This window comes from Ciona intestinalis, unplaced genomic scaffold (assembly GCF_000224145.3).
Source record: "Ciona intestinalis unplaced genomic scaffold, KH HT000059.2, whole genome shotgun sequence".
In the NCBI taxonomy this organism is placed as follows: Eukaryota; Metazoa; Chordata; class Ascidiacea; order Phlebobranchia; family Cionidae; genus Ciona; species Ciona intestinalis.
Window position 1 is genome coordinate 161,408 of NW_004190381.2, and position 10,264 is coordinate 171,671.

At 36.5% G+C, this 10,264-nt stretch overlaps 2 protein-coding genes and 1 long non-coding RNA gene across 5 annotated transcripts; all 3 read left to right on the top strand.

The window, feature by feature from the left end:
- The first annotated feature begins 397 nt into the window (after positions 1-397).
- On the top strand, positions 398-4,833 carry LOC100184160 (G2/mitotic-specific cyclin-B3). 2 transcript variants are annotated; one of them, XM_026838115.1, is made up of 9 exons: positions 398-552; positions 1,352-1,447; positions 1,646-1,827; positions 1,982-2,282; positions 2,505-2,648; positions 2,826-2,981; positions 3,251-3,403; positions 3,668-3,772; positions 4,015-4,833. In XM_026838115.1, the coding sequence occupies exons 1-9, from the start codon at positions 472-474 to the stop codon at positions 4,126-4,128; spliced, it is 1,332 nt and encodes a 443-aa protein (XP_026693916.1). In that variant the 5' UTR covers positions 398-471; the 3' UTR covers positions 4,129-4,833. The 2 variants fall into 2 exon arrangements, with proteins under 2 accessions (XP_026693916.1, XP_009861186.1); XM_009862884.3 differs by lacking the exon at positions 398-552 and adding an exon at positions 1,005-1,215 and having other exon boundaries at positions 4,015-4,832.
- Positions 4,834-6,325: 1,492 nt separating this feature from the next.
- Positions 6,326-7,387, top strand: LOC108950212. Of its 2 annotated transcripts, none has more exons than XM_018815281.2 (4): positions 6,326-6,962; positions 7,043-7,071; positions 7,148-7,218; positions 7,299-7,387. In XM_018815281.2, exons 1-3 carry the CDS (start codon positions 6,742-6,744, stop codon positions 7,207-7,209), a joined length of 312 nt encoding a protein of 103 aa, XP_018670826.1. In that variant the 5' UTR covers positions 6,326-6,741; the 3' UTR covers positions 7,210-7,218; positions 7,299-7,387. The 2 variants fall into 2 exon arrangements, with proteins under 2 accessions (XP_018670826.1, XP_018670825.1); XM_018815280.2 differs by having other exon boundaries at positions 6,327-6,962; positions 7,302-7,387.
- A 398-nt stretch (positions 7,388-7,785) lies between these two features.
- Positions 7,786-9,911, top strand: LOC104266505. Its single transcript, XR_717583.3, has 5 exons — positions 7,786-8,231; positions 8,718-8,743; positions 8,799-8,869; positions 8,947-9,624; positions 9,817-9,911. It is a non-coding gene; the product is annotated as an uncharacterized LOC104266505 (long non-coding RNA).
- Positions 9,912-10,264: the final 353 nt, after the last annotated feature.

Consider the following 10,264-nt stretch of genomic DNA (forward strand, 5'->3'; position numbering starts at 1 on the left):
AGAAAAAAGGTAGACGCTCGCAGCGATCCCAAGACACAGTAATCGGTCAGTCTTGTTTGTCCAACCTGTAGACAGGAGCTCATCTAAAGAGCTAATTTGTTAGAAATCCACAGTCAAAGTTTAAACCACATTTTAAGCTTTACGGTTAAAAGTTTTAGAAAAGCAATAAATTAACACAGACACAAAATGGTCCCCTAACAACATATTTCCTTACGTCATTCTACGTAAGATGCGCAAAGCAAAAACTAGCCAATCAGCGACGAGCATGACGATAACAAGAATTAGAGCACGAAATTCAAACGCAATAAACTGCCATGCCAGCAATAAATTACTTAATCACTGTCTAGTCAGGTTTTGTACATGATTTACTGTATTTTACGAAAAAATATGTTACGAAGCGATAGTTTTAGTCAACAGGTGTTAGAAATACAAGGAAACAGGCCGGTAAGTGCAGTTATATTAAGTTATATCATGAAGTCTCCAAATCGGAAAAAACCCAGCAGGAGTTATTCAATTGAGGAAGAAATTACTTGGTTATCGCTAACAGGAAAGGTTAGTTGAGTAAAATTAAAAATTACCTGTAGACGAACCTGCTGGCAGCCCGCATTTTCAATGTAGTTAGACGGGCATGCAACAGACCATTATCCAGCCACCTGGCGCTGTTATTCTCCGTCTGCTGTGTCGCGCACTTTGCTAAGTAGTGTAACGACATTCTTATTGCGGTGTAGGTCATATGGTTGGTTTGTATGGCTGTTCATTTATTTGTTGCTGGTTTAAACTTTCCTTATATATTTTCTTTTTAATTTTCAGGTTTATAATATTATGTACGGTGCTCAAAGCGTTATTGTTATTATGTTCATATATTGTTAATGTACCAGGAGAGATCTGTTCAATAGCTGTTCGTTTGTATCTGATTTATTCAATATGTGTGTGTGTATGTATAAACAAAAATGACAGTATTCTTTTCTTAGAAAATGAAAATAATCAAGTCAGCCGAAGTCTACCATGCAATAGCTGTAGTTTAACCAGGCAATAACAAAACAATAGGATTTTAAATACACAGGCTTCTATACCATAAGACTAACCAAATGTTTGTATTTCAGAAACTTTTTTCACTGCCAATTAGTTTTAGTTATATAGCTGCCTATAAATATGCCTCGTACTTCAATTTTCGATACCTCTAATATATTTTCGATGACTGAAAACACTGCCCAGGTAAATTGCAACTCCAACTAATGCATGGAAACAATAAGTTAAACGCTAGAAAGCATGCAACTATGTTAGGACATATCTAGATTGTACCAGCATACATACAAGGCAGTAAAGTTAAACAAATGTATTTTACAATCAGAACAAAGTTGGAGGAAAGCCTTCATCCAAACGACCGGCTACTTCCCCCGCTAAAGGCGCCGTTCACAAAAGATCTGCTTTTGGTGACATCACAAACGTAAGTATGACATCATAATGTAATATTCTATATGGATAAACTGCTACATACCATGTCTATTAGGCCAAAGTTGGCATGTTTTTTACGTGAGTGAGATCCTACCTAAAATTTAGGCCAGAGTTGGCTCATTCCCCAACATAATGTTGGTTGTAATATTAGTTATATCAAGTTTTTCAATGGCCTTTGTTATTTTAATAGGCTGGTGTTGTCAATGTAAAAGCAATTGCAAAACCTGAAGCAACCAAGAAAGTTGATTCGAAGAAAAACAAAACCAAACGTCATTCACTTCGTTTGTCCAAACAAGTTATAAAGACCAAGCAAGATACTTCAGCAAATGTTGAAAAACTTTCACAAATCACTCAGGATTTTTTCATCTCAAGGTGAATATCTAATTAAAAAATTCTACATGGTTTCATAGCTTTACCCTGCTGATAGGTGTCTATACAAAAAGCATAACGAAAGTATATTGCACTCGCACTTTGTTCTATATTTATTTAAGAAAGTAGCAATTTTAACGATTCTACTTTTCACCAGCTCACAAGAAACCAGCTCTTCATCGGCCTCAAGTGTTTACGAATCACTTCCCAACTCTCCCGCTACCCCGACATGCTTCATCGAACACAAAGCCTCACCTCGTCGCAGAGCGCTTAACTTCACAGACGTTGACGCAGAAAACGTGAACAACATAAACGAAGCGCCCGAATATGCATTCACCATCTTCGAATACATGCGAGCACGGGAGCAATCTTTCCCCATCAATGAAAACTATATGGTTGAGAAGCAAACCGAGATAACACCTGAGATGAGATCAATCTTGGTTGACTGGATGGTTGAGGTGAGAAACAAATCTTATATTAAAGCATTTTTAATCTAATAGCTTGTGTGTATCTGGTTGTATATTAGTTTGAATATGACAATAATTGGCAGTAATTTTCCTTCTCTTTGTTGTTTTAATAATTTCATATATGCTATCGTATCGAAGGGATAACTAAATATGTCATTATTATGTTATTATCCTGATCATATTTAAATATTAAACTAATTATTTCTGTTGTAGGTGCAAGAGAACTTTGAACTGAACCACGAGACTTTATACCTCGCCGTCAAACTTGTTGACTGTTATTTGCAACAAGTCAAAATAAAGAAAGAAAAACTCCAACTTATTGGTGCAACAAGTTTGCTAATTGCTGCTAAATTTGACGTAAGTGGATTTAAACATCAATTAAATAACCATATTCATAGTAGGCCAACTGTGGCCTGTATTTTGAGTGTGTCATAAAATTTTAAATAAATTTCACCTATAGTACTGTTAATAAAAAGTCTTGTGTATTAAATGTTTGTCATGTCCAGTATGTTAACCCAATGTTTCCACCCACAGGAACGGCAAGCCCCATATTTGGACGACTTTCTTTACATTTGTGATGATGCGTACAACAAACAACAGATGATGCAAATGGAACGAACTTTGTTGAAGACAATTGGTTTCGATATTAATATTCCAATCGCATATCGATTTCTTCGTAGATATGCTAAGGTAAGCTTATATCTCGTGTTCCTAATTCACTACATTGTAATAATGTATTTAAATCCTTTGATATTCAATGTTATTATACTGGTCAGCTAAAAAAAAATGTCAAACTTTTATTTAATCTAGTAGGCATATTGGGAAGATCCAATAAATTGGCTTAAAAATAGTTTCAGGCATAGTACGATCATATTTAGATCAAATATGTTATGATTGATGACATAATCTATTTACTTTTGATTTCTTATCTGATTATTAAACTTAATTCATTCCCTCAGTGTGCCAAATCCAGCATGGAGGTTCTAACATTGGCTCGATACATTATGGAGCTGTCACTCCAAGATATTTCTTTCATCGGTAAATCTGCTTCACTTATGGCAGCATCAGCGTTGTGGCTTGCTTTCAAAATGAAAAAGACCAACTTTCAATGGGTAAGTTCAACATTTAATAATAAATTTAACATTCACTATTGTATATTAATTTAACAAGAGTAAATTATAAGCTGATAAAAGATCCCGTTTTTATAACCCACACATTTTGCTATACATATTTATAAAACAGCTAGTTTAATTTTGCTTGTGCAAAAACACACAAGTACTTTGTATTATGCATATGGTATTCGTAAAACATTAAATTTGGTTTGTTTTAACTTTATGTTGAATTACATTGTCTAACCATTGTTTATTCCATCACAGAACGACACACTGGTTTATTATTCGTCTCATAACGAGCAAGATATTATTGAACTTGCAGTTCAACTTAATCATATGCTATCTTCAAGAGACACCAAACTTAAAACGGTAAGCATTACTACTGTTATTGTGTTTTAATTAAGTATAACAATTAAATTTGGAATGAAGAATGTAGCGTGGTTCACAACCGGTATTACACGGGTGTTCTGTTTCATACAACTCGTGCCAGCTTATGAGTTGCCACATATGTAACTTTTTGAGTATTTCGTGTAAATTAGGGTAAATTTTGATATCATAGGTATATGTTTTGTATATATATGACATCATAATAACATATTGTTTCATCACAGATATTCACCAAATACTCGCACTCCATATTTTACCAAGTTGCCAAAACAACTTGTTTGTCACAAGTTGAAATAAACGAAGAAACTTCCAGAATCCAACATTTCACTCAACTTTAACTTGGTACCTTTCCCATCAAGATAACTTATAAGTTCCTTATCATTGTGACGTCATTATCATTCTTACGTCACACACGCCGCGAGAAGATATTTTTTCTAGAATGTATCTGTGCCACTCGCAGATTACGACCGCTGTGTGACGTCATACACAGGTGTGACGTAGCACAGTTCGATTGTGGCAAAACAAAACAGTTTCAGATCGTGGTATTCAACTTTACCTTTCCCTACCTCATTCCACACGCGATACTACGTCACGCCGACGTAACACACACGTAGGGAATACATTGTTACGTAATAAGCCAACACACGCGACATAATTGTCCTTTTCTTCTATTCTTTCCTTATTGTTGTTGTTTTAACCGCGCGAAAGTTTTTACTTCCGGAACATCGTGGTTCCTACGTCATTTGTGTTGTTTCTTATGTCACATATTGCTTTATTACGTCACTCATGCATTTGTGACGTTCGTTTTCTTCTCCGAGTACCGTTTTATATTGTTTCTATGCTTCTGTGTACATACTTGTTTTATCTTTAACGTTTTTATCGCCGTAGCCGCAGTGTTTCCAACAAATCTTTAATTTCTTTTACCCGGAAACACTGCCACGTCACACGTAAACGCCATACATTGTCACACACGCCACATTATGTTTACGACTTCTATCATCGCACTGGTAAAGTTCCCGTGTGTCGAATAAACGGATTCTTATTAAACAAGTTGTTATTTTTACAAAGTTTCAACCACATTTGCACGAATGCTGTATCTTAAATGAATGAATGGAATTTATTTCGTCTCTTCGGTCACGATAACGAAGATCAAGAGAGTTTACAAAAGCGAAAAGACGGGTAGTAACGGTAAAGCAACAATTGTTAAAACACGCTTATTGATAAAAATGGAAAAGAAATAATATTTTGGGTAAAAGGCGTGACCGTTACACCTTAGTATAAAATGTGTTATCGGAATAGCTTTCGGTTTTCACGGGATTATGAGATGTCTTGTGGTATAAATGCACAATAACATGCAAATGCGCTATAACGTTTCTGCGCATGCAAACCAATGTAATAGTAATATTATCTGTCTAACTTACAGACTGTAATGTGTACGCGTTAAAAATCATTTCTAGGTACGAACGGGCTTCACTACACTCAACTCGTTTCCAAGTATAATCCTACCATAAATACAACGGGGATAATATTTAAATTGTTTCTTTAAACTTCGTGGAAGCATCCAAAGGAATGGCTTTCATCGATTTGCATATTAAGCGCTTTAACTATTAAACTTTCTGCCTCCTCATGATCCCGCGTTAGCTCTAACAGGCATTGTTCAACAGTATTTAAATTAATGGAATATGAACACACAATTTATGGAAAATGTGCACAATTTATTTTAACTTTTTAATATTTAAATCGAACATCATTAGAGTATGTTTGTCGGGCGCCGTGGCAGAGTTGGTTAGCGCGCCTGCCTCTAACCCAGAGGTTATAGGTTCAAGGTTCGTCGCTGCTTTGTAGGCACATGTGTCATTGGGCAAGATAGGCTACTTAACGGCAATTAGTCCAACTCAGTGGTCACTAATGCTGGCTTGTCTAAATAGTCAGTCATACAGTTTATACAAAAACAAAAAAACATTACTCACAAAGTTACATACGTGGTAACTCGTAAGCTGGCGCGGTGTGTTTGAAACAGAACACCTGTGTTTAACCATAGTATACTGAAGTGATAGTACGCTAACGAGACCACGTGACCACTTTTCACGCATGAGTGCCCAGTTGCACTTCGCCCGACAGTTCAGCCAGACAGTGCAGTATAACAGTGCAAGGCAGAGTCCGTATATAAGCATTTTTATATGTTTATATACGGAAAAGGATCACGAAAATTATTGTATAGCGTACAGTGACACATTTTTATTAGTTAGAGTAACATATAAGATATATACACTGGTTTCTGCTTAAACGAAAGTTTTCTCGGCGACCCATTTGCTGATTCACTGACAAGGCAGCACCAGATATAAGGACTTCACAAGTAAAAATCTTATGCATTGAGTTCTGATCTGGCAGATATTCAACCCACTGTAAATATTGAAGATTTCGAAAACAATTCTAATGGAATTATCTTCAGTATACTGTATGGTTAAACCATAGTATGTTTAGGTATCTATGGTTTAACGACTGTCGTTTTCCTGCCACGCGAGGATAAATAAGTTACATTCATTTATTTATTTATATTATACGCTTTAAAACGCTTTGAAAAGCCCAAAATGGAATTTTATAAGTGATTAGGCTACAAGAGCACAAAAAAAATTGATTACGTAATCTTTAGTACGTTCTGGTTCGTAAGAGTTCTTGTAAATGATAAAACAGCACTCGCTGTATATTCAAATAGGATCGTGCAGTATATGCATAACAGTTCATGGTATAACTTAATTGGGTCTCTCTCTACCAAGATTTCTTTGAGTTTTCTGTCTATTAAATGCAAATCAATTCCCAGCGTCTGTGGGCTGGCGTTGTTCCTTTGGCCAATATTTTACCTGCTACCAAGCAATTTACTCAACAAAGAACGTCTATAAATTGAGTTAAAATGACTGGTCTTCTCACAAGAAGAAGCAACGAAGGAGAAGATGAATCGAAGAATCTTGCTTATTGTTTTGATGGCTGTCGTGGTGCATAGCGCATTACGAGCAGTGCGGCGGCGAAGAAGATTTCTCTGCTGGAATGTGAGGAGATGTAACGTCACAATTGTACATCCTCCCAAAGTGCCAACGGCACCTACTTATACGCGTCGCCGCCGCAGCGACCGCCGCCGCCGCTGGGGTGGTGGCTGGAACTCGAATAAAGAGAGGTAAATGTAGATAAAATTGTTGCTGTACCGCGGTACTTTCGCACCAACACATTTTTAATACTCATTTTATATCTTTACAGCGGCATGGTAGAAGATTTAGAATTAGATGGTAAGAACACTTTAAAATGTTTTTTATATGTGCCAATAAATTATTGTAATTATTATGTTGTGTGATGTTTGAACAGACAATTCAGATATTCCTGCAAATGCTGTTGACTTGCTTGAACTCTTCAACGAACAAGAATAAACAGCATGGGTACGTATCATTTTTCCATCTAAAAGTCAATAGAGTAGCTATGCAGGCAGATTTTAAAATTAATCCAATTTTTTTGTTAGCAGGTCACTGAGAACTTTGACGACGTGGTTAAATGTCTACTGCGTACATTGTCAATGATTCCGTGCAATAAAATATCATACAGATATTACCATACTGTGTTTTTACAACCTCAGCAATTTCATAGATTTGCGAATATCTGACTCCTCTGATTACCGTACCATTAGCGGGACTTTTAGCGACCAAGGTGATCCTAGAATACAGATATTATAGCGGCCATATTTTCGATACCTTTGGTCTTATAGCGCAGTGGTTAGATCGCGCGTCTGGTAACTTAACGATGCGGGATTCGAAGCTTGATACTCCCTTGCATTGCCATTGTTTGTTGCAAATTTAGAAAAACACAATTATTGCTTGTCGTAGTAGTTATTAATACAATTCACTAACGAACGATCGGTATAATAATTATATTGTAGGGTGGGGGAAGATGGGAAACCTTTTCATTCTAATTTCTCGTCTAATTTGGTGGTAAACAAAGAATATTCAAAGAATTATAAAACCGTATCCTCACGACTCCAATAGACCGTTGTTAATTGTTGAAAACACGATCAGACTATTTTGATATTATGTGGTAAAATTGTCCCGTCTTTTTCCACGCTACTATAATGCAATGCAAACTAGTTTCCTGCGTTTCGCGATTAAACGATACCAAAAACTTAATGCAAAGCTTTCCCAACTACCAACCGCCCATAGGTAGTGGGAGTCTATGTAGCCAGCCAGTCTAAATTATCCCTATGTGAGAGAAGCAAGGCGATGCTTGTCAGGATTCTTATTGTATTATTGGTAGTTGCCTTTATAGGCGCTTCGTCTGCTGTAGCTCAACGTAGACGGCTGTATTGCAAAAACACGAAATATTGCCCTGGAACCATGACGCCCAGTCGGAATAATAACGCTCGACGTCGCGCATGGAGCTCCTGGGATTTCAGGCAATTGGAGTGAGTTTGGTTAGATATGTAAATGTAATATTTGCACAATCGTAAATGATAAGCGGGTACGTCGTTTTTAAAAATAGACATCCGTGTTATTAACCTCGAAATTGACCAGTCACGAGAGGATGAGTAAGTGACAGCCTACTTATTCATTTTAACGACTGTCGCTTTGCCGATTTTAGCATGTACTTCAGTTTGTATTTTACTACGTTCCCTGTTATTTTTATATCTTATCGAATATAGAATAAGATGGGGGAATATGGGACAGCTTTCCGTTCTATTTTCTTTACCGTTCTATATTTATTTAAGAACATTCAAAAAATTATAAAACTGTATCCTTACGATTCCTATAGACCGTTATTAATTGTTTAAAACAGGATCAAGACATTTCAATATTATGTGCTAAAGTTGTCCCGTCTTCCCCCACCCTACTATTTGTAGGTTATATATTACGATAGTAATACCCCCTAACCTATAGCATGTTTTTCACAGTGATGAGATACTGGAATATGCACTAGGTAAGAATACGACTGTTAAAATGACTTTGCTTTCCTAATGACTTCCCCCTAACAGGAAAGAGCATTGCAAGCAGAAATGCTGACCATGTAATGCTAGAGCTATTCAATATGGAGCAATAGACTAAGGTTGGTTTGGACATTTAGGCTATATGCTTTCTTGGTTAGCAAAAAGTAGGTTCAAACGACTTTAATTATATTAACAGGTTTCCTGTCAAGAGAAGTGACCACGGTAATAAGAACTTGTATTGATTTTGTTGAAATAAATACGAAGTTCCAACTGTGAGGAATCTTTTATATGTAGAAGAGACATGCAGTATCAGTTTTAGGAACCTAGATCTTGGCTGTTTACCTAGCGTCCTAGCTTATAGCGCATTGGTACGGTGGTTATAGAACGGTCGCTTCTAGGCTAAATGCTATAGGTTCGAGGCGCCACTTCATGTGTATTGTGGGCTACGTGTCCTTGGGGAAGAAAATTAACGGCGACTGCTACACGCCAAAGTTCTGAGTTGTCCAAATTATCAGCCATACAGAAAAACAAACACCCACGAAGTTACATATGTGGTAACTTGTAAGCAAGGTCTATTAAAATATAGACTATTCTATAATATTAAACTCCTCGCCGCGTAAGTCTGCGTGAAAATTAGTTTTATGGTTTTCGTCTGTATAAGAAAGAGGTATTGCTATATTTGGGGCAAGGAAAAGGGCACTGGCTGATTAAAGAAAGCATCAGCGAGACATTCGCCAAGCAATCTTCATAAAATTGGCCGCATGAGTGAGCGGTGAGACATCATATTGTTGAGCAATACCGTTTGCAATGTTGCTTCTAATGGGGAACCCCCATCAAAGGGAACGTAACAATGCTGAGTGTTTACGTAATAATGGTGAATGTTTACATTATTTACATTTAAAATAATACGCAGGAAAATTGCAGTTTTTATGCATGTTGTTTATTTTATGATTTTTAAAATCATTTTTATGTAAAGTATGTGTAAACGCTTTTGTGTTTTTTGCAATAACAGTAATCATGTTACATTCATTCATGTTTTGTTTCCACATGTTTTACTTCTTTTCAGTACAATAAAAGTCGAGAAATGGCAGATTGCTGATTTATCAAAACAAATAGATACTGTACAAGCAAACAATGAAATAGTTACAAGACCTGACACTGGTAAGCCTAACTTAAATATTGTATGCTGGGCAAGTGGGCAACATAATTGTATTTTTAAGTAGTAAAATATTCTGTGCAATAGCTGGTGCACCTCAAGCATAAAATATCAGTTGAGGGCTAGATGCTGCTACCATTGGTTATAGCTGTATGTATAAAAGAGCAAGAAACTTAACAGCGATTGCTGTCGAGTCTAAACCATTGGTCTGTTATTGGTCGTAAATTACTCCTAAGCCATAAACGGCATGGCCTGTATGAAGACCTGTGTTTTAACGACTTGCCTCGCCAAAAGTACTTGATTGATGGTTAAATAACTATCACGGCACGTGTTTATAATTATCATGGCACATGTTCCT

Bases quoted from the DNA above. Each gene is read 5' to 3' on its own strand.
- LOC108950212 (XM_018815281.2), top strand. From the start codon at position 6,742: ATGAATCGAAGAATCTTGCTTATTGTTTTGATGGCTGTCGTGGTGCAT. The intron at 6,963-7,042 runs GTAAATGTAGAT...ATATCTTTACAG, and splicing joins TGGAACTCGAATAAAGAGAG to CGGCATGGTAGAAGATTTAG. The intron at 7,072-7,147 runs GTAAGAACACTT...ATGTTTGAACAG, and splicing joins AGAAGATTTAGAATTAGATG to ACAATTCAGATATTCCTGCA.
- LOC100184160 (XM_026838115.1), top strand. From the start codon at position 472: ATGAAGTCTCCAAATCGGAAAAAACCCAGCAGGAGTTATTCAATTGAG. The intron at 553-1,351 runs GTTAGTTGAGTA...TTTTACAATCAG, and splicing joins GGTTATCGCTAACAGGAAAG to AACAAAGTTGGAGGAAAGCC. The intron at 1,828-1,981 runs GTGAATATCTAA...ACTTTTCACCAG, and splicing joins CAGGATTTTTTCATCTCAAG to CTCACAAGAAACCAGCTCTT.